General features: G+C 40.3%; 2 protein-coding genes across 2 annotated transcripts in view; both read left to right on the top strand.

Moving 5' to 3' along the window:
- Positions 1-11438, top strand: part of mfsd14a2 (major facilitator superfamily domain containing 14A2) — a 15842-nt gene extending 4404 nt beyond the window's left edge. Inside the window, exons 3-12 of the mRNA XM_031865029.1 lie at positions 1718-1780; positions 3073-3200; positions 3381-3495; positions 3695-3913; positions 4629-4742; positions 5693-5764; positions 6320-6432; positions 7823-7920; positions 8430-8587; positions 8673-11438. Coding sequence (XP_031720889.1) covers positions 1718-1780; positions 3073-3200; positions 3381-3495; positions 3695-3913; positions 4629-4742; positions 5693-5764; positions 6320-6432; positions 7823-7920; positions 8430-8587; positions 8673-8885 — 1293 coding nt within the window. The 3' untranslated portion in view covers positions 8886-11438. The remainder of the gene's footprint in view (positions 1-1717; positions 1781-3072; positions 3201-3380; positions 3496-3694; positions 3914-4628; positions 4743-5692; positions 5765-6319; positions 6433-7822; positions 7921-8429; positions 8588-8672) is intronic.
- Positions 11439-21411: 9973 nt separating this feature from the next.
- insra (insulin receptor a) overlaps positions 21412-24310 on the top strand; it is a 44887-nt gene continuing 41988 nt past the window's right edge. The window contains exon 1 of the mRNA XM_031865002.1: positions 21412-22638. Within this exon, the coding sequence (XP_031720862.1) occupies positions 22539-22638 (100 nt within the window). The 5' untranslated portion in view covers positions 21412-22538. The remainder of the gene's footprint in view (positions 22639-24310) is intronic.

Below are 24310 nucleotides of genomic sequence, written 5' to 3'. Positions count from 1 at the left end.
TGTGTGTGTGTGTGTGTGTGTGTGTGTGTGTGTGTGTGTGTGTGTGTTGGGTAACTGACTCCCAGAGGAAGAGAGGAGATTCTCAGCCATGCCATGAGCTGTTCCTTCTGTACCACTAATCAATAACTAGTTCCTGTTATTTAGTCTTAGTCTAGCTCCAGATGTCCTAATTTAAACCAAGGCTTCATGTTCTCACAGTGTCAATGACACTGACGGTACGGACTTTGAGCTGGACTATCTTTTCCCCCTCTGCATTCTCACAAATATACGGTATTGTAAGAACATGTCTGAACATATCCTGAAATACTTAAATGTACTTAGTAAATGCACTTGCATTTATATATAGCGCCTTTCTAGTCTTCCACTCTAAGCGCTTTCACACAACTTTTACCCATTCTTACACACGTTTTTTTTTGTGAGACCACAGCGGTAAACCAAGCATCATCAAAAACTGAAAAGTTCATAAGAAAGCTTTAAAAATCTAATTGTTTACATTTTATTGTTTCATTGAAGGTGCTATATACAAGATTGGGAGCATTTCTATTGCATCTTATCAGCTCTCAACATGGAGACAGCCGAGCTGGTATCTTGTTGCTAACGTTGCTAATAGTGTAAACAACGGCAAAAGTGCTGGCAGAGCTAACAGTGGTTACTAGTAGGAACAGTAGGGGGGCTGCTGCGCTTCAGCACTGCCGTTATCAGCTGGACGCCTGGATGTCGCCTGTTAGTACAGACCAAAACCTAAAACTATTTAGGTCACTTGACTGCTCAAACAACTGAGAATGTGTGACTTTGTCTGTCAGGTGGGAGTAAAACATCTTCAACTTTACTTCCTGGTGAATTTCTATCTCTTGATGCGTTGTAGCTTAGTGTGGACTATTTGTTTCAGAAAACAAAACATATTTGGTACAACTCCTGTGGGATAATTGCGCCGACAATTTATTTAAATCTATACTCTGGTTTTCTGACTAATGTAACAGGATGTAGCGCTCTCATGAGGAATGACTAATGTTTATCTGCAGAGGGATCCTAGCTTTTCACTACATTTGGTAGTGAGTGCACTCGAGAGTTTCTACTACAGAAGTAGAAAATAATGAAGACCTTTTGATGCTGCTGCAGTGTTTACATGCTGCAAATATGGGTGCGGATTGTAATATTATTATTGCGTTGCGGTGCGTTTAATTTTCCATCTCAAGTTATGCATTCTGTGTATTTTTATCTTGTTTTTATCTTATTTTTTCATCAAGTGTTTTCTTTATTTAAAAACTGTGCTAAAAATGAGATCTTTGGAATCTGTTCTAGTTTTAAAATGGAAAGAGGAGAGAGAGGTGAATGTATTTTAGTAAATATGCACAATTTGTCCATATTTTCTGTTTATGTGCTTTTATTTGTTTTCCTGGTAATTATGTGAAATGGTTAATGATTCTCAACATGTGGGTCATATCCCTGTGTATAAAATATAAGATATTTATCTTATCAAGTGCACGTACAATATATTTGTTTTTCATTACAGTGACAAGCTTACACATCCTGCCATAGACCTTAATGATTGAATTCATGTTTTATTTTCTCATCATTTGGTAGAGGAGTCATAGTTGTTTTGCTCTCTAGTTGTAGTTTAACTCTGTAAAAACACTGTAGGTCATTGTTTTAAAATGTGACACAAACTGTGTGGATAACGTGGTTTCATGCGGCGTTCTCTGTGTTTGTTCTCCAGGTATTACACCAGACATTCCCCCAACACACATTCCTGATGAATGGACTTATCCATGGTGTCAAGGTAAGTTAATAGTACAGACAGAGTATTCTGTCTCTTATGACCGCAATATAGCGGTGACACGATATATTTCAGGTAACAAAAAGCCATACAGTAAGGCATGCCAGCAGTGGGTATTAGCACTACAGCAGCTGTTAATAAACATTGTTCTTCAGCAAGTTTGTTTTGCTTTTATTTGCACTTGGAGGATTTTGCTGAGCATGTGCTCTCTTGTTCAGTGACGCCCTGCTTAACTCTGATGCAGTTCCATGTGAACACCTGCAAGCTGTCCCGTTACCCCAGCAGGCTCTCCAGCTGGCTACAGAATATATCATAGAGTGCACCTTCATGGTCCATATGAGGAGTCTGTCTAAAGATAGTTGGAGAGTGCATGCTTGTAATTATTTTAGATTTTCTGTTTTCATTGGGGCCCATTCGGTAATATGCGCGTAGAAATCGTACTACTTTGCACACACATGCAAAATACAGACATTCTAAATTGACACGTGCGTGCCTGCTATTTGCAATTGGCATATTGCCACGCCCCCATTTCTCTATTAAAGGATATACGTTACCTATACCGAGAGTTGTATCGTGGTGAAAGCGGTGAAGTTGTTGTACAAGTGTGAAAGCCAAAAAAGGAAACGGGTGGAGGAGGACAAGGACCACCTGATCTGTCAGCCTAAGATGAGAACCGCCACAATTATTGTACGTACATCCATGTGTAAAGTGTGCTTACGCATGGCCTAGGCATGTTTGTGAATAATTATTTTTTTATGATAAAACCATTTTGTGGTCACACAGAAAAGAAAAAGAAAATACTAAATAACTGTCTTTTATTAGCCAGATGACAACATTTCAAAGATCATCTGTTTTTGTTTTTACTTCAAAACAGACCTCAAACCAGCAAGCTCTAGGTCCTTTGTTATTGTCTTTATTTAGAGTAGGAAAATATTTTTTTTTCCAAGTCTGCCAGCTACAACAGCCTGGTGATATCAGACTTTCCAGACCATATAAACGACTTTAAATTGCCTAAACAATAGATATTGGTTGCTTTCATGCCAGTATGGCTATAACGTTTTACATCTGTGGCTGGTGTGAATTTGCTTGTGAGTGAGCCACAAGGCCAGTAATCAATCATACATAGATTAGAGTAATGTTTTGTACGTTGCCCTCAACCAAACCTGCAGGTTTCTGTGTTGACAGGGTACGTGTACTTGAATCACAGTCCCTGTGAATCTGAGTGTTAACTTCACTCGCGTTGTCCACACTTTTCTGAAACATCTGCCTCCCTTTCTCTCTCTCATCCTCTCCAGGGCCTATTATCATTTCTCAGCGCTCCGCTGATTGGAGCGTTGTCAGACGTTTGGGGACGCAAATCCTTCTTGCTGCTAACGGTCTTCTTCACGTGTGCACCCATTCCACTGATGAAGATCAGCCCATGGTGAGTGCAAAAACGCCAACAGCGCTATCCAATTATTCAGTCTTGTTTTTAGGTAGCCGGTGAAGTACTGTAATGCAACAACAGAATAAACTACAGCCCCAAAATGACCAGTTAACAACACCACAAACTTCACAAATGTAAAATGACAATGTTAAAAGCCAAACACTTTTATTCTTTCAGGTGGTACTTTGCAGTAATCTCCATGTCCGGCGTCTTTGCCGTCACCTTTTCTGTAATCTTTGCCTACGTGGCGGATATCACGCAGGAGCATGAGAGGAGCACAGCCTACGGTTTGGTAAGGACATGGTTCACCAAAACAGAGTCCTGTTAAGATATGTGTCTTTTAAATGGATGATTATGAGGCAGTTTATCAGTGAGGAATTATGCCTGTAGTTATCAACCAAAGAGTCCTAACAATTAGAAACTATAAATGCATTAAAAGACGAGATTGACACCTTCCTGTTTGGCTCAGCTCTGCATCTCGCTCCCTCCAGGTATCCGCCACCTTTGCAGCCAGCCTGGTTACCAGCCCGGCCATCGGAGCCTACTTATCGGTGACCTACGGCGACACCTTGGTGGTGATCCTGGCCACGGCCATTGCCCTACTGGACATCTGCTTCATCCTGGTGGCCGTACCAGAGTCGCTGCCGGAGAAGATGAGGCCAGCGTCATGGGGAGCACCCATCTCCTGGGAACAGGCAGACCCCTTCGCTGTGAGTAACAACGTGACACATTCTGTTGGTCGTTTTCAGTCTGCTGTGACCCGGTATTCTCACCAAACAGCAGTTGATTGCAGTGTGTTTCATCAGCTCTGTTGTTGTTTTGCAAACCTGCCAACCTTTACGCATTTAGTGTAGCCTGCACGCGCTTTGACATCCAAGTACTCTGGGACTAGTCGTCTTTTTCTTCTTCAATACCTGGATGGAAATGAATAAAAGATATTTAAGCTAAACGAGAGACATGGGATGAAAGTTTCATCTCCTACAATTAATCTCTCTACCAATAAAAAGACCAATGAGGCTTTACTGTGCACAAAAGCTTTTAATGTCAGTCATGCCACACTGTTTGTATAGAAGTAGCTGCAGGAAGCCTCCCAGCTCAGTAAGGCACTTCACGTCTTTGTCACCTCGTATAAAAAAAAGTTCAGTCAAAAACATAATTCTCACCAAGCACCTGTGTGTAAGTAAGTTAATAGTTGGCAGTATGAGGGTGACTCATCAAAAAACACTGTCCAGAGAAACAAAACAAGAAACAGAGGAAATGTTGTCCTAAAGTAAATATGACTTTGGAAGATATCTAAAATATCATGGTGATTATGGTAGGGCATTGGGCAAGGAGACGTTTTAATTAAGGCTTATTAAAGTAGGAGACAATGTTAAATGGTCTCCGCTAACATTGCTCATGTCTGTCTTGCTGTTCTCTTAACAGTCTCTGCGTAAGGTGGGCCAGGACTCCACGGTGCTCCTCATCTGTATCACAGTGTTCCTCTCCTACCTCCCCGAGGCCGGCCAGTACTCCAGCTTCTTCCTCTATCTCAGACAGGTAACACTGTGCTCTTTTACACTTCCAGGAAGATCATAAACATGACTGAGTTAAACACGCAGGTTATCCAAACGAACATTGTTTACACGCGTCATGTACACTTTTACACCACATTTAATAGCACATACTCATACAAATGTGACATGGAATTGTCATTTAATTCATTATTGTGATATTTGAAATGGAGACTGCTTTCTTACATGAAGTCGTTGTTTGGTATTAATATGGCAGCGGCATACTTAAGCCATTTTGTTTTGCTAATAAAAAGCTGGAAAACACGTTTCTGAAGAGCTTTTCCCAACACACTTGTTCCTACATCACTTTAAAATTGGATCAGCAGGTTTGCTCAGCAGCGTGGGAGCAAATTCATTAGGTGTCTCAGCAAAATGCTACCGCAGGAAAACTGATGTATTTTAATAGCACAAGTAGCCTGAATTAGACTTGTTCCGTCGTTCTTTAAAGGTACAGTAGCTTCTAGAAGCTCCTGCCGTGACCTCCTTTTTTTTTTTTTTGTTCAGTTTGTGTAAACGATGTCGGGTGAACCAGTCGGGCAAGTCTGAAATGCATACAATCTTAAAAAAAACTAACCGCAAAGTGGTTCTGGAGTGTTGAGGCTCGCATTACTCTTCACACATTCCAGTTCCCTTTCATGCCGAAGTTATCGTATATTTCTCCACATTCACTGTCATAAATTAAACACACCTCGCACCAGCTGCCCTACTCCTGAGGCTGCCTGCATTGGGCAGCATATTTGACCTAGATAGAAAAGATGAGCACCTTTTTGTTGTTCCAAAATGCAGTTGTACACTGCGCATGTTTACAAAACGGCACAAACAAACCCTCTTCTTCCTTTAGTGTTTTGTGTCTGATCAACTTGTCTTGTGTGTCTCTGACTGTGCTTGTCTTCTCATGTCCTGACTCGTGTTATCTGAACGCTGTCTCACCCTCAGGTCATAAGCTTCTCATCAGAGACAGTGGCTGCCTTTATCGCTGTGGTGGGGATCCTCTCAATAATAGCCCAGGTACTGAAAAACACTTTTGCTGTTTGAATTACATGTCAAATTGAGCCATCTCCTCCTCGTGTTTGGAGTTTTATTATTGTTACTCTTAAGTGTTTTCTAACATGGCAGACATTTTGCAGAGCCCATGTTGACGAAAGTTGAAGTCCAGTCAAATTCGATTTGTATATCACAAATTTGCATCACAGCACTTTAGAATCTGTGCAGCGTACCACACCCTGTGTCCTTAGAGTCAGTGTGGATCAGGACAAACTCCACAAAAACCTTTTAACTGAGGATAGACAGACATGACAGATGTGTGAACAGAGTAGACAGTAAACTGAATAACTTTGGGTTGATTTTGAGAGAAAAAACAAGCAAATTGAAGACACTGTTATTTCTATCACAGAAGCCAATTTTAACATTTGAGTGGGTAGTTTATTTTGAATATTGCTGCAGATAACTTTTCTGTCTGTAGATTAATCAAAGACTCCAGGGCATTGAGAATGATTCAAACTATTTGCTACATTACGCTTCCTTAGATGTTACTTGTGTGACCTGTGTACTGTGGTTCTGCAGACGGTGGTGTTGGGGATCCTGATGCGCTCCATCGGGAATAAGAACACGATCCTGCTCGGCCTCGGCTTCCAGATCCTCCAGCTGGCGTGGTACGGCTTCGGCTCTCAGCCCTGGTCAGTAATGTCTAACACACGCTCGCCTTTCCACTGCATTCATTCGAAGGGGCCGACACCCCACACTCTAAGAACCAGAAATCAATTGAGAAATATATTTTTCGATTCCTGAAAGCAAAGTTTGGTTTTCCGTGCCTCCATCTGCAGCTCAGGTTCAGACGCATGTGCAAGCTTCAGATGGAGGTGATACGGATAAATGTGATCACACAGCAGTATAATTCAAACAAGCAAGCAAGGAAGGAAGTCTAATATGACGAGGCATTTCCTGCAGCATTGTGCAAAACCACAGTCGTAGGCATAACACTTTTGAATCAGATGATGGTGGCTCGTTCAACCCCAGTAAAACAGAAAATATTTAACTTGTGCATGGCAAGATAGAGTTTCTATTTCTCTTTTTTTAAACTTCCAAGTAAAAAATAATCACAAAATACCTTTTTTGACAAATGTTTGCTTTCAACGTTAATCAAATAATAGTCAAGAAGCTAAAGCACGGTCGGATATCAACCAGAATCTATAATCCGAGTCAACAACCTCCAACGCGTCTCAGGTCCAATCCTCGAGTTAACACTGCACACACAGGGACTATTCCCATCTTTTGCATTAGTTTCTTGTTATTGTTCACTGTTGTAATGCTCTGACAAACCACCAGAGGGCAGCATAGCCATATTCAAAAGCTGGTGAGACAGTAATCTGATAACTGAGACTCTAGAAAAGGCATCAATATAGTGTTGTAACTCAAAATATTTAGCGTGACCAAAGTAAAATGATTTTCTTTTGCACAGGCACTTTACTGTCATGGAAGTTACACTTTGAGATTCAGTGCCTTTCAAAACATCAAAGCGGTAGGACAACTAATGTTTCAAAAGATGCTTTTACTAAACAACCAGCACCCTGACACACACAGGTCATAGATCATAGCAACTGCGTCAGTTTCTCTTGTTGTCGCTGCCCAGCGGTGAGGGCAGAGTGACCCGTCATATGGATTCTGAATAAAAGCATTCACAACATGTTGTCTTGTTGCTGCGCTCTGCTTTGATCAACACCCAGGAAATTGAGTTAAATAAAGGTCAGGCTGTTCCATGTTCACAAAGAAAAAACGGTATCGGTAACGGTTTTTCATGAATTGAATAGGAGGTACAACTATCTCAAAATTAGCTTTGGCATTTCACATTTTTGACTCTGAGGCTCAGTCGCTGCTTTTTTATATATTGCTGCAGTTTGGTTACAGAAGCACATTTTCCACAATTGATTCAGAGTTTTTTGGGTTGTTGTTTTTTTTAAGCCATAGTAGGCGTAAAAAAAACCTTCTAGGACTTGTATTAATCCAATTCTTGAAGGGTTAAAAAACCTTTTGTTTGTATCCTGAACGAGCGTGTGTTGTTGGTTGTAGGATGATGTGGGCTGCTGGAGCGGTTGCAGCCATGTCCAGCATCACTTTCCCCGCCATCAGCGCCATCGTGTCCCGTAATGCAGAACCTGACCAACAAGGTGAGTCACTCGACTGTTAACATCTGTTTGATGTAATAAGCAAGCATCAGTGTTTATTTATGTCTCAACACAAACCGCTCCATATGAACTTCATGCATAGCTGAAACACAGTCTTAAATAAGCTAAGTTATTGTTTAAATGATTGAATATTTAATCACAGTAAAAGTGAACACAGCTAAGTATTTGACCCTACATTCAATGCTACCTTTAGTTGCTTTAATATTCCAGTTTTCCATTCCAGATGCAATGCACACGTTGCTGTCTGTACATAAAAAGTATTTAAGTTCAGTGCACTTTTCATTTGTTGACAAAGAGGGCGTCTGTGCCCACATGTTGCACACTGATACACCAGCAAGAGGAGGGATAAACACAAGTATGCACTTCTGTCCAGCTAGTTGATCTACATCATACATTTTTATTTGACAAATAACTCATTCTGATTGGCTGCTGAAATGTAATATCTGTTCGAGATGTTCCTGACGGTGTTGTTCATATCGGTCACCCTGCAGGTGTTGTCCAGGGGATGATTACTGGAATCCGGGGCCTCTGTAACGGTTTGGGCCCTGCTCTTTACGGTTTTGTCTTCTACTTGTTCCACGTGGAGCTGACCGACACGGACGGCTCTGAGAAAGGTGCCAAACCCAACATGGCCAACCCCACTGATGAGGTACACTCAATGCTGTTCCACATACAAAAGAGTAAATGGCACATCTGGTAGCTGTGCTTAAACAAACATGTTTCTCTCTTTTCAGAGTGCCATCATCCCAGGTCCTCCTTTCCTGTTTGGTGCATGCTCAGTGCTGCTGTCCCTGCTGGTGGCCCTGTTTATCCCGGAGCACACGGGGCCCGGCCAGAGGCCCGGCGCCTATAAGAAGCACAGCAACGGGGCCCAGAGTCACTCCCACAGCCCTCAAGGCAGCGGGGCTGAGGGCAAGGAGCCGCTGCTGGAGGACAGCAGTGTATAACCACAGCTAAGGGGGGGCAGACAGCGCTCCAACCCAACACCCCCGCACACACAGAAATACACATTTAACCACACGGACACACTCTCACCTCAGGCACACATCAGACTCAAAGTGCCATGAAGAGGTGTTTGTGTCCACGGCACAAAAGTGGGCACTCATCCCTTGGCGGCCCTTTTTCTTTCTTTTTTTTAAAGCGGGGTGTTATGAGGACTCTCTAAAGACCCTGTATGAAGAGATTGTGTTGAGTATTCTTTTGGGCTGCAGTGGAAAGGTGTGTGTGTGTGTGTGTGTGTCTTGCTGAGCTGGACTCTAATCCTTGGTTTCTATAAAGCGGTAACAGAGTGGAGCATACAACAGCTTGTCCCCTCCCGGTGTAAAACAGAAGCGGAGTGATTTGGTTCAGAGTGCGAGTGGGGTGGATATCAAATGTTACTAAATACCTGTGTGATTCTTCATATTCTTCTGTAGCCAGTGACGTGGCAACTTTGTCTGTTTGTTCAACGGGAGTGTGACAAACAGTGGGTTGAGCGCTCGTCTGCTGGTTTTTCACGAGCTAAATTCAGTTCTGATGCTCGTCTCTGTTAAAGCGTCCGAGAAGGGAACACAGTTCTTCCTCTGAATGCACAGCAGCAACTGTTCACCTACGAGGGGAGTTTCTGCAAACCAGTGTATGGAGAGGCGCCTGTCTAATCTAGGTCAGGACGGGTCAACCAGTTCAAATAAAAAAAACAAATTTAAAAAAAGCAGCTTCTTAAGACCACACTTTGTTTAAACATCACACTTCTGACAGAGAGAAGTGTGCGAGAGAGACCACTTTATTAGCGGAAGCTGTTTTTCAGTGTTTACTTGCCATTCTCTAGATTAGTAGTACAGTTTGGGTTGTATATTTTTCTCTGTTCGAACTGAAGGCTAGTTGTGCTTCAAGTTTTTAGTCAAACAAATGTTGCCTCGAAGTGAATTAATATATATATATAAATGTATATATATTAATTACGTAATAACCTGTATGAAGACCGAGGTCTGAAAAGGCTCTGTAATCGTGCGCTATCGCTCCCATCGGAGCAGTTACAAACTTTTTATTCCTTTTTTGTTTTCATGCCCTTTCTGTTGCTTTGTTTCCCGGCATGCATCACCATCAGAACTTACAGAACCATGTTTTTATTTGACAAGCCTCTGGAGCTAGAGCGTCGCTATCGGCACGTCAGTGTTGGCGCCGACTGTTAATACGGAGTCTTTGAATTAATATCATTGGGTTGAACAGAACATCACTCGTGCTGCTGCGGTAGATAATTCAAAGGTTGAGTCTGATGTGAAGTGGCGGATACACATTTCTACAGGCGTAATATGAAGAATGAAACGGTTTCACAGAAGCCCCGTACAAGCGCTTATTAACAGGCACTGCAAATGTCCCAAACCGTAACAAACAAATGGTAAAAGTTTTAGATCTCAAGCGCCTCAAGGAGCTGGCTTCAAACTGACATTTACCAGGCTTCAGTAGTTTAGACTTACTGGTTTGAGACAAGGAAAGTAAAAGCTGCTACAAATTTGGCAGCTATTACAGTTTCACATTTGTCTTTTTTAAAGATGTTGTTTTTTTTAAGGTTTTACATTTTTCCACAAACACCCGTTCACTACGATAGAGTAAAAATGGAGCATTAAGTGTCAGTCAACATTCAATTCATTCATAAAAACATAACAGTGCTGGCATCCTAATCAAGCAATGCCTATTATCAACAACGCAAAACTACACAGAATTATTTAGAGAAACTTTCCCACAAAAACAACAAATTCTATTAACCTTCAAAGTAACCAGGAGGGCTTTGATAAGAAGTATGATCCAGTCAACATGTTAAATATAATGTAGCAGGATGTAAAACATTAAATACACACACGGGTGTCATAACTGCATGTATTGTGTTTCTTTGCTGTGGGTGGTGCACATCAGCACACATCTGTCTGCAGGTCTAATGTGCTGCTGTTATCTTTCTTGCCAGTAGGCGGCGCTGGTTGAACATGAACTGCTCCTGGTTTTGGTGGCTGCATCAGTGACGCTGTGTTCCCTTTGTTCGCATACTAGTTTGTTCAGCAACTGGTACATGTTCCAAATTTCAGAAGTTGATTTATAAAATGCCTCAAGTGCATTTAAATAGCCAAATCTGACCTGGTTTGGATAAATAGCTTACAATGGGTTTCATGCTGTTTAACATCTATCTGAAGAGAAGTGTACGTGATATATTTTGTGCCAATTTTGTTCTGGTTTTCGTATGTGTGCTTGTTCACTTGAGTGATTTGAATATTTTTCTCTTGTTTTTTCTTTTCTTAATTTTTTGGCTGAATTCTTGTCCATTGATCTCTTTTGATTTCAATCTTCATTTAATAACAAGCATTTCACTGGTTCGTTATATTTGATATTTTTCCCCGCTGTATCAGTAGATGATAACAAAGCCAAGCTGTACATGACCGCGCTACACCCCCAACATTTGACTTTTGAGTTATTATTTCAGAAGGGGTGTTACTAGACAGAAGGCCATTGATGTTGATTTAATCTCTGAATATCATACTTTTTTTATTTAACATTTATTGGACCAACACATTGGTAAACCCATGAATTCAGATCCTACTAAAACTGGTAAGATTCTGCACCAGCCCCACGTGCACTCGTACCGCTTTCAAGCAGACGACTGTAAATGTACCAAAATTCCTCGTATGTACATCAAGTGTATATATTTATTGCTCAAGGAGATGGCCGCCTCTTGGCTCTATTTGGTTGTATGGTGCAATTATTCTATATTTCTCAAGACTTACCTGCTGGCCACTCCTGTTTTTAGTACGATGTGGTTTGTGGCCTGAATCCCCTTCTCTCTCTCTCTCTCTCTCTTTCTCTATCTCTCTCTCTTTGTGTGCCTAAATTAGCCAAGAAATGAGTGTGGCAACATAAGTAAATGGTGGTTATTATGTAAATATGGGAAACTAATGACAAACTATTTATTAAAGGTTTATTGTACAATGAAATGTTTGAGTTTGCCTTTGTGGGTTTTGGGGTGTTCACCATACTTCACGTATCATTCAGGTTTATTTTTCCAATTCATAATTCCTTTTAGTGTTTAAAATGCGGATCCTGAATTTGATGTCTGCTGAATCCCATTAGATCCACTACAAACAGTTCTACTCCGTTCAGCTTTTACTTACTATTCACAACACCAGACTTTTTATTTAATGCTCCAACATGTTGGATGTTTGTGTAGTAATCCTGCCTTTCTGAGTTCTATTGAGGCTCAAATGCTTTCCTCCACTTAGAGGCTGTGTATACTCGACTGTTATTAATACACAGACCTAAGCTTATTTACTTTGTGGTCTTTGTTAAAGCCACATGGAGGCAGTAGTAAAGTCTGGCAGAAACCCTGAACAAGGCCACCACCCTGCTTTCCCCTGAGCACGTGTGTACTCGGCGAGGGCGGTTCGATCCGATATACAGCAATTTCACAGAATAATAGAAGTTATTATTAAAAGCTGCTGAGGGGAGAGAAATGTGATTTTTATGATTCTTTTTCATCATTCTCTGTGGTAAATAGATGTTTACTTTAAGTGATTGCTGAGCGCGCGCGCGCACAAAAACATACTACCAAGAGCGTTCATGTGCTCAAAACTTAATGTCAGTTTTATTTAGAAACTGTTGTCTGGTGTATGAAAAGGTGATCCTCCAAGAGATTAATAGTGCTTTCACATCACTTTCCCTCCTGCTTTTGAAAGAGCTCGGTCTACCTGGACAAACGGCGAAGACTCGTCAGCCACTCGTGGGACATTTCCCTCTACGTCTATAGAAAAATGTCTGCGTGCCGGAGCGGTCTGTCTCGCCGGTGTTTCCTTCTATCGGCTGGGATGCCATGAAGTCGTCAAAGTGGAGCAACAGGTGCTGCGTGGTTGTAACCCGGGATAGAGGAGATAATAATAAGACTCTTAACTGTAATCCATGCTCATTGACTCATAAGAAGCTTTCTAACAGCACTGGGCACCGAGGTGGTGGTTTAGTAGAACGGGTCTCTTATAATGTACATACTGTACCTTCAAAAATCTAGATGACGGTCAAAGAAAGATGACCACCTTGCTACAGTTTTATATCACACTTTGATTTTAGCTCCCTCTAAATGTAAAGGCTTGCAGACACGTTTGACATATAATGTTTTTAGTTTTTTCCCCCCATGTGAAGCACTCCTGGCACTAAAAGGCAGAGGGGGTGGATGTTGTAACTTGCAGCCTCCAGTGCTTGTAGCTACAGAACTCCTCAACAAACAGCGGGCTACAACTCTCCGGGAATTAGGGGCTCACAGCCTTGTTGGGATTAACAGCTCTCTGGCAGGGAAGGGATTGGGCATGTTTTAACAAGAGAAACTTTGCTGAGCGCTTTAGAGAAGCTACCTGATCACTTCCAAGGCGTGTGCGCGTGCGTGCAAGGACCCCTCTAGAGGGCCCCGCTAGAGTTTCCCCCCCCCATCGTTTCTTTGTGCTCATGTTGGGGATGAAAAGAGGCCATGTGACAATTTGGGGGGAGCTGCTGGAATGTATTGTGATGCAGAGTCGTTGTCATAGCACATTTACTTTCCAGGCTTCAATTAGGTGCATGAGAGTGGAAGAGTGCTTACATGTTTGAAAACCGGCCTCCTGGTCTTGGCTGCAGGCCATACATGGTCCACAGCACCGACACTATAAATGTGAGTGTCCATTAACCTCAGAGAGGCAGCGCATCCATCAAGCTCGGGCCACAAAACGTAACGTATTGTCTTTGCGAATACTTTAACTGTCAGCAGGAAGAAATCTTTCTTTAGAACCATTGACGCAGTGGGAAAGGGAAGTGGGCCCAGTGGTGGATGTCCCACTCGGCCCTGACACACGGCAGCATCTTTTCCTGTGGTGGAGACGTGTAGCGTACTGGCGTCTAGGAAGAGCCCTGGAATGAATCATGTGTGAACCCTCATTGTTCTTCCAGTCAAACAGGTCTGTGTGAACCTGTGTGTTGTCACTAACCTCTGCCACAATGCCTGCGTTCCCATGTTCTATATGCAGACCACCAATGTTTCCTCATATGACTTCCTAGCACATGTAGTTGACGATTAACTCGGGGATGAGTGCGGCTGCCTGCGTGCAACGGCTGTTTCACACACACTGCCATGCTTTAAAAAAAAAAAAGTGTTATCAATTTGAAACTCCTTGTATTTACCTCACACATATCTCCTTCAACTCTTATAGATACTGCAGACTTGCAGCAATAACCACCGGTATGTCACAGTGTGTTCACAATAACAGTGAGTCAGCTTTATCACTCTGAACCCTGGCCCTGTTGTTTTTGCTGTCACATTCAAACAGGGTGCTATACCGACATACCTTCATGTTGGAGTTAGGTACAGTGTGCTTGTCATTAATGCGGCTGCATGCAGCTTCAGGCTTTTGTAGGAGCGCTTTAATCGCTCCCTGTAGTGAGCTGATCGTTTTAAGCACATTTACAGGATGTCATTACCGTAGAAGAAACAATATAAACTAATGCACCTGTTGCTGTGAGTGGCAGTTAAAGTACCCCATCGGTGGGTTTTTCAATGTTTCAGGCTGTTTACCATGAATCTTGTCTACTTTAAATTGCCACCCACTTTTCTTTATTTTCTTTTTGCTACATTTAAACGTTTTTATTTCCTTGTGAGCCTCATCAAACACCAAATTTTGCACTAAGCTGTACCAAAGTCGACATCAGGGTCACCATTGGTGGCGGAAGAAGTACTCGGATACTTTACTCACGTAAAAGTAGCAAAACTTCAATGTAGAAAGTCCTGCATTCAAATTTGACTTAATTACAATTACAAATGTATTGGCATCAAAATATACTTAAAGTATTAAAAGTAAAAGTGCTCATTATGCAGGATGGTCCGCTCAGAATAATGTTATTATATTATTGTTTAGTTATTGATGCATTAAAGAATCGTCTGGTAAAGGTGGAGCTGATTTTAACTACTTTATATACTAATGGGTAGTTTAGCCTGTAGTAATACATCATCAGTTATCAGTTCATTTATATTTTGTATTATTAAATTGAATCTGCAAAGTAACTTAAGCTTTAAAGTAAATGGAATGATTTAAAAGGTACAATATTTGCGTATAAAGTAGCATAAAATGGAAATAATCAAGTAAAGTACAAGTACCTTAAAAACTGTACTTAAGTTCAGTACTTCAATACATGTATTTAGTTACTTTCCACCATTGCTTACCATACCTGTTATAAAATTAACATTAAATAAAATGACTACTTGTGATGTGAAAGGGATCTATTGAACCCCCCCAAAAAAGGACACAAAATGGCCACGATCTGCTGAGAACGTTGAGCGTCTATCAACGAAAACAACAGATTATTTTTCACAAGAGTTGGTGGAGACCAAACCAGAGAGCTTAAAAAGCCGGGGAATAATGATTTTACATTTTCCAGGTGACCAGAAACAAGACTTCAGTGTTGTTGTGTGTTTGTTGTGTTTGTTGGCTGTGTAGGTAGCTAACATGTTAGCTGTATCAATTCAATAACATGTCATGGTGTCTATCAGCTGTTTGGGAGTTGTTCTGCCTTGTACTGGCTACAAGATCATTTAAACAGCTTAAATGTTTCACGTTTTTATTGTTTTTATATGTTTTATTTAGCATTTAACACATTTAGTCATGTTTTCATTGTGTTGTCTTTTTGTTATCATTGTACATTGTTGTTGCCCTGAAACCACTTAATAAGAGACTGCTGCCAAGCAGCTTTTTAATGTTAATGTTTAATGTTTTAATGCCAAATTCAGATTCATTTCCAGGAAGTCCATGTTTGCTTATTGTTCGTCTTCCGAATCTGATTTCCTGACAACAGAGCTTGTGAAATCAACGCTTTTTGACAGCCAACATGTAACTATCGGATGTTGATGCTTCCTTGAAGGCACCGCTACGGAAGAGTTCTTTCTCCAAGCGGCATCCTCAGATTACTTGACTGCACGTCACTTGAACAGAAAACTAAATGGCGGGAAATTGTTCAAGCAAGTTTCAGCTCTCGCACAAATGATGCGTCGGTAAAATGAATGGAAACCAATGCCTGTTGGAATAAATCTGTCTAAATACTTGGTGTGCTTTGGAAAATGGTAGCCAGTGACTTAAAGTGCTCAGTATTTGTTGGTGGGTTGATGGTTGTAAGAACATACCGGTGTTATGGCTCCTCACCTGCAAATCATGTGTACTTTCCAGATTTTCTGACCATTTTGTGATGCCGATATGTAGTTTTTCGTTGCATTTTCCCTCTTGGCCATGACAGCTACTGGTGTCCATCGATCTTTGTGCAGTATGAAAATTGATTATAAGATTGTTGACACTAGCTTCAGCTTTGTAACCAAGTCTGGATTAAAATGTAATACATTTATAAAAGCAGCACAAAACGACATTATTCAAACAATAGTATAAAAACAACATTAAATCAAAATGTATGTTTTCCTCATACATTTTTTTGGATGTACTGTTTACCTTGTGGGATGAACCGACCTTAAATGAACCTGCTGAATTATTCCTACTGTAGGAAAAATGTAAGAAAAAAAATGTAGGAAAAAAGCAGGTTCATCTTAAATACAGCAGCATCATCTGCAAAATGGTTAGCTGTGATTTAAAGTAAATAAATAATCTTTGCAATAACAAAAACTAAAACGTGCAAAACGTTAAGGTTCCTTTGAGTGTATTCAAAGAATGAACCACCACCACCACATCAGATCTAAATACATAAACTCTTCATATGTGTGGAGGAAGTTGATTTTAAACACCACATGAAGCGCTAGCATTAGCTCAGTCAGGGAGACTATACTCTTGCATGCTTAAGCCCGTAGTTATTTCTCATAAAATCACTCCTCACACATGCTCACTCATAATGTCCTTGCTGTCATTGCTCGGGGCTGTCAATCATGATATCGGTTGTTTAGATCAGCTTTCCTTTATCCAATAGCACAACGAAACAATGACATTGTTAGTCGATCATCCTGCTGCTGTGTCTTTTTAAATATGATTGTCTCTCTACCTTCAGAATGTTCATGCTGCTGTTACGCACCCCTCCACCTCCCCATCTCCACCCAGTCTTCTCAGATTCATCCGCTTCATCGACTCATCATTCTATGGTGGGTTTTTGTCCAGTGGGAAAGGGGCTACAGACACTGTGTCCATGTTGATTTAAGTACAGCCAGCTCCACCTTCAACAGGCCCCAGCAGAGGCCAGGATTAGGAGGTCGTCAGGATAAGAAGGCTAAAACACGGCTAAAAAAAAAACAACTTTTTTTAGTCCTCGGCAACAGGCAGCCGGCTGGTCACAGCATTCACATCATGCATCTATGAGTCACTTGTTTTTTGTTCATCTCAGCCTCAATAACACATCAATAGCTCTGAGACATAATGACCCTAATCTGGTCAAAATAGCAAAGTAGGACACGTACTTTGCTTTGGCCTCACTGGTTTAAAGAAGACAAATTATGCTCATATCCAAGTGCACGCTTGTATTTGAGGTTTCTACTAGAGCATGTTTACTCTTTCTTTTCCTCGCACTGTCTGAATGTACCTGTCTAAAAGGTTCCTTTTTAGCATGACTCAATGGAATTGCTTTGCTAGGCAACAGCTTGGGTCCATGTTTACTTCCTGTCAGCTGATGTCATTCACATACTGTGCAACTGGAAATAACCTGGGACACATTTAGAATATGTCTACGTTCAAACTGTGAAATGCTCTATATATCGTATCGTTGTGACTTCAAAACCACACGGAAACCCCGACAGCTTCAGGTAACAAGGTGTCTTCAATTTTGTATTTTAATGCTTCAAGATTAAGGAGATGTGTGACATTGTAAAATGGCGAACAGATAGTTAATGGACGTTCACTTCCCCACAACATAAACATCTAGAGCTAAAAAAGCAGATGTTATAAAGAAGGTATGGCACTGTCTGATGTACAACACATTTAACACATCGAAAATAGTTCTGATATGTTGTATAGGTTTATTTTACAGATTTGAATCTTCTCTTATTGTATATTGGATATATTATTTAATTAAATATTTTTTGTTAATTGGTATGCAGAGATGTTTCATATTTTCCCAGGCAACGCATTTTATTAGATTATTATGATTATTATTATTGTCCTGCTACCTTCCATGCAAAACCCGTACACAAACCTTTTTTTTCCTCTCCGACAGAATATCCATCACAAGCAGACGAAACCTGAAACTTCCTACTGATGATATATTTGTTGTGAGAATCAAAAATGAACTCATGATTAGGAAGTGGGACATGGCTTCATCCAGTCACATTGATCTCATTGAAGGACCTCACTCCCACAGAGTGCACACTCTACATGGGATTATGTTTAAGATATGGACTTCACAGCGATGCACATTGGTTCTGCGATGCTCCTGCATTGCATGCTGGTCCAATAGTAGTCCAATAGTCAGCAGCTAATCCCTTCTGAAAACCTTTTTGTTGTTGGAAGGTGTTAGCGAGCATCACCTCTTGACCCTGCGTCTGTTTTCCTTCCACCATCTCTGACGTGTTGTTGTGAACACATGAGAGCCTCTGAGCTTTTTCTTCTCTTGGTAAATAAGTCTGATTACTAACAGCTGATATTACGAGTGAGCTGCTCTCCTGTTTTACTTCCCACTGAATCGCTGCCTGCGTCACTAGCACAAGGAGGTTAATGTTCATTCACATCACCTGCCTGTTTTGAAGAAAAAAATCAAGGCCAGAGAATATTTCCCAGCAAAGCGATGATTAAAATGTCGCAGAAATCCCATAAGTGCAGTTTGTTTTTTTTGTGTTCCATTAAAATCTATTCAAACAACAGGACATGATTATCCTGCTTTGATGGAGGATGTAAACAGGTAGTGAATCAGCCGTGGTGATGGAGATGGCATCGTGGCACTATTGCAGCTCACACACACATCTCAGATATTTTCAGCCTCTGAGAGCTCATGTTCTAAATACCTAATCTTGCTGTTTTTCCATTAGTCTGTCTGAGTGTGAGAACATCACGGGATGAAGCGGAGAATCAAGCTCTGTTTTTAAACAATGGTTGAATCAAACAAGGATTTCCTTCCTCGTCGTTTCCCGTCTGTGTCTTTAAATAACAGGATCTTCTTCATTTCTTAATGTACAGTCACTCTAAGTTCTTTGCAAAGATGAATTAAGGATGGGTTTTTGTTTTGGGTCCTTTCCTCAAAAGCATGTGATCTTGAATTGAGTTGGAATGAATATAACACCCAAATGAAACCAAAATGTGAAGGGGAAATTTTGACATTGTTTCATGATTGTCTGGACTTAGTTGTCATGAGTTAAAATGCTGAATACAAGCAGGGAAACTTCATAGTTATATTGTTACCTTGAAATCCTGAATACTGTGCTTGTATAAAAAAAAACTCAAACCTTAAACTCAATATACAAAAGTCAAACCCAACATAATTATTAACCACTTCACCACCACATTAAAGGCTTTTACAAAACCTGTACGCCAGTTTCTGACATCATGGAGGAAGTCAGTACTGTTGGTATTGAGTTTACTGTATCTTTCAAACTATGAAATTACAATCTCTGTAATGTTTTGTACTGCTTGGATTGCCACTAAGTTTTTGCGTACTGTATTTTTTTTGCATTAATAACTAAACTTACAAGTAAACTTATCAGTGAAGAAAGAAAAAATTGTTTGTGTTAACATGTTTTTGCTTTGTTCGTGCTGAACAAGAATCATGTACATTTGTAATCATCACGTTGCCTTTTATGTTATTATAATAATCATGTAACTATGTCATCTATAGACTGACTTAAAAGACATGTACAGAGAAATAACTGCATTATAATCAAACAGCCTTTTTTAACAAATCTCCATCAAATCTCACTACTACTACTCTACAATCACACTATGATGGACATTTAACTACCTGTTGTTACAACTCTACTTTAGCTAAACTGTTTTATTCTAAACACTTGGACCTTGCATGTTTCTAGATACTGCATATCTGTATTTGCCGTACGCATTAAACCACACTACTACTACTATAATATTTGTACTTCTTAGAAATCCTGCTTAATGTCTGTGCATCTTACCATGAAAAAATCTGTCATTTTCTGCTGTGGCCTACATGTTGTCAAGGGATTCTGAGAAAACACGAAATTTCACAATTGTTGTTTAATAAAATAGTTGAATAAGCCACTTAGATCAGCTCCTCTGTGTGATGTCGCAACATGAGCACATCTAACTGGGGATCAACAACAACTGTCGCCTCTCCATGACAACAAGCAAACCACATCCACAGAGAAAGATGGGGCGATGTGGTGGAAATGTCTGCAACAAGTTAACAAGAGGTACTTGAGTTAAGTTCAGGTTCCAGAGTCGACTTATTCTATCAAATTCTGACTCTGATGTTTGTTCTCTGCTGTGGTAATGTGTCTCAGGTCAGGGGGTGCTGCTAGCCAATCACTGTAGCTGTCTATGAATAATTATACTGTTATGTTAATAATCTAAACTTTCTATTTGGGGACAACCCACTCTATATCCACTGGGCCTAAACTGAAGAAAGTTTGAGTTTTATGTAGATTAAATTTGTCAAAAATTGGAAAATATCCCTTCTAATTTTTTTTTTAAATGCCCAGCTGAAAAAGTATTATTGTTATTATTATTATTGTTATCATATGCTATGATTATAGTTAAACGTGTTGTATTTTCGGACTGCAACTAATTACATTTTCAATATCCCTTATTTTCTTAATTAATAAATTAATCAGTAATTTGTTTCGTCTATAAAAAGTACTGATCACTGTTTAACGGTGATGACAACAGGGAGGTAGTCACCTAATAACATTAAACGTATTTTCATATACAAAGGAAATCAGCAAATCCTAAATTCACTATGTTTGCTTGAAATTGACTCACTTACATTACTTAATTAATTATCAAAATAGTTGCCGATCATCTTTCTCTCAACGGAGTCATCGATGTTCCCTTCTGGTGTATTTGTATTTATAGATAGATAGATACTTTTTTAATGATATTTTAATTATGGTACAGGTAAATAAAATAACAGAGTAACAATAAATGCAAATATCAAATGCACAATATATACAATAAGACTAAGAGTAAACATATTAGAAATAAAAATGCACAATTTATACAATGAAATAGAATAATATTAAATGAACTAACTAAACAGTAGTGCAAAGATTTCACCAAACAACAAACAACAGAGTAACGGTGTTAAAGTTTGTGTTTGATTTGGCCAGAGGTGATTTATTGTACAGTGGGCATAATGTGGTCATATTAAACTCACATTTAAATGAATCCCTAGCAGCCTTCTGTAATTCATATTTCAAGTGTTTTACGCTACAAAGCAGCGGTATAGAAGTAGATGAATTACTGTTTTACGCGTTAAAGGAGGATCAGTTTGGTTGTGTAATCCAATAAGCTCCAGTCCGTATTTCCCCTGAAGCCCATCTGGCTCACTGGCAAAGGTTTGTTTACTGGCGGAGAGGCTGTGAAGAAGAAGAAGAAGAAGAAGAAGAAGAATCCTACAGGAGCGACACTGTACAACCTACCTCTGTCTGCAGGAGAAAAACAACTCCTAAACTTTATCTCGACCTACTTCTCTCTCATTCTGATACTTCAAGCCCGAGTGTGGTAACAGGAGCGTCAACACAACTCGCAACATAAACATTAGTATTTACGTTCTGTTCCTGAAAAGAAGAGAAGAGCGGAGAGCTGCGAAGCCACGAAGCCCGTCTGTCAACCTTCCAGAGAGGGAGAGAGAGAGGAGATCTTCGCTGAAATCTCTGCACTGACTGAAGAGGAGTTGTCTCTCTGGAGCTAAAGAACATTATTTCACCGTCGAAATAAACCGACTGTGGTGGTTTGTGCTCGCTGCAGAGCTTGAGAATCGTGTGTTTTTTTTTTTTTTTTTTTTTTTTTTACGAGAGACACGCTAACGTTACGCCACGCATGCCACAATCACCGAGTCAGCAGCAAAACGGCTCCGAAATATCCCTCTAAATTAAAGTTTAACGGTCGCCTTTTACTACGATTTCCCCCGCATGCAACGTATGTCTTGTTATCGGGAATATGCACTGCGGTGGTGCGGTGTGCGCGGCGTTTCTTAAAGTTGACATTAAATTGAGACAGTTGCTGTGAAAAGCAGCTCAAACTTCACTTGTGGCCTTGGACTACAGTGGTGGAGCTAAGGCTAGCTTAGCTTAGCTGTCTGCTAGCGCCGTTAGCTTCTTCTCGGAACAGCAAGTCTGTTTTTTTGTTTTGTTTTTTTTCCCCCCTCGGACACAGACACACTCAACCGGAACAGTTTGTCCATTAAGGACGCAGAGGGGACACGTATGCCCCGTGGTGGGTGTTAACGGTGCTTTCTCCATGAGGTGGCTAACTTTAGCAGCAGCAGCGATGTTAGCTTGTGTTTGATTGAACACGTTGGACTCGTTCCTCCGCCCATCTTCCGGGATGTCTTTTATTTATTGTTGTTTACCTGTTGGCCCACGTCGCAAAACAAAACCAATTTCCTGAAGGTATTTCTCCTCCAGTCTGAACTGTCCTCCTCGACAAAGGATTTACTCTGCCTTTGAGCCGGAATAGTGCTGGATGGCGTGTTATTCCGACTCAGTCATGAGGCTCCGGACTTTGTGTTTTGTTTTGACCGCTGTCTGCTTTGTGATGAGCTGTCCTCGAGCGAGCGGAGAGGGTGAGTAACACTGGTTATAACGTTTCATCATATTTACTATCAAAGCATTTTCATCGTGTCAAATTGTTTGAATACACGGCTGACTGATCTGTACAGATGTTTGTGTAATATACTTAAGATAATATGAATTATGCAAAGAATCCTCAAATGATAAACTGCAGGCTTGTATTTAATTATAGAAATGTGTCTATTGAATGTGAGGATATCAATACCAACAATTCTGTTATTGTGCCAAGACACTGGGGAAATGGATCAAATTTAATATTTCTTAATTTTTCTTATTGTGATAGAGATCCATAGGTACAACAAGTAGAACTGATTATCAATACACTACATACAAATGATACACCATTTACAGTAGTCAGTGCAATTACATTTTACACACACGAGTGTTTAGAAATACTCAAAAAATAACTAGTGATGAGTGCAGACATGCTGTTATTCCCCCACTGCAATATTGGCATCTAGATGTTTTTTGTTTTGTTAGTGATGTGGAGTTGATAAAGGCACACAGACAGCAACAGTGTTGGAGACAGTCACTGCATTGCAGGGACAAAGGTTAACACTTATCGGCTGTTTGCAGGAACTGTAAACAAAATGTTTTGCCCCCCCCCCCCCAAAAAAAAAAGTAAGTAGTCTGAGAATTTAGAAGAATTAATTGCCAAAAAACTGTGACTGTGTGAAGGGGAGAGCATCGGTTTGTCGCTGTGGTCGGTGCAGGAATGTAACAATAAGCCCTCTTTACAGCTCCTGACAATCCCTTTATGTTCACCGGCCAACGAGCACCGGGTGATAAGAATGAATGAACAACATGTAGGATCACCCAGAGACATTTTCACACTCCTCAAAGACCACAATAATCACACACACTGTTACTTTAAATTAAATATTGGTTCAATGTTTGAAGGAATGTACAGCACACCTGCGAGACCACTCGCTGGGTTTAAACTACCGTACACTAAGTATGTATTTTAAATAGGCCAACAGCAGAGACCAGTCTGGCAAACATGACTCACTGTTTCATAGATTCATAGATTGATTTATTGGTGCGGTGCTTGCTTATCAAACTTTGTCTAAAAACAGCTGTTCTTATGGCTACTCTACTGTCAGACCTGTTGAAATAGCAAAATAAAGCTACTCCTGGCTTTGCCTATTTGGAAGAAACAACGCCTTGGGTTCAGTCCATGTGTCATTACTTCGTTTTGAGTTGTGAAATTCACTCTCAAACTATTGCTAAAATAGATGGCAGCCATGTAAATACAAAGAAAGCCTAAATAATGCTTAAAAGCTCCACTAAAGGGAATTAATATGTATTTAGCTTCCAGTTATTGAAGTGTGTCATCTATACAAAAAGACTGATTTTTATAAATGTCACTCAATACTTTTCTTCAGATCTTTACAACGGAGAATGCATTCGTTTTTGGTGCACTAATACAAAATACGATTCTTTTCTTTTCTGCTCTTTCTGAGCAAACATTGCTTCAAAGTTTGTGCTGTCTGACAATAATCTTGACACGAGCACATAAACAATCCTCTTGTACAGTGTAAAGTGTCAGTTATTTTTGAAAAGCATCTATATAAATAAAATGGATTATTATAGCGTTAAAACTCCTGCTCCTGCAGAAGTGTGTGTGTGTGTGTGTGTGTGTGTGTGTGTGTGTGTGTGTGTGTG

The sequence above is a fragment of the Anarrhichthys ocellatus genome, unplaced genomic scaffold, assembly GCF_004355925.1.
Source record: "Anarrhichthys ocellatus isolate YVR2014 unplaced genomic scaffold, GSC_Weel_1.0 scaffold32, whole genome shotgun sequence".
NCBI classification, from domain to species: domain Eukaryota; kingdom Metazoa; phylum Chordata; class Actinopteri; order Perciformes; family Anarhichadidae; genus Anarrhichthys; species Anarrhichthys ocellatus.
Note: the sequence above shows the minus strand (reverse complement) of the source record. Positions and strands in the feature narration are given on the sequence as shown.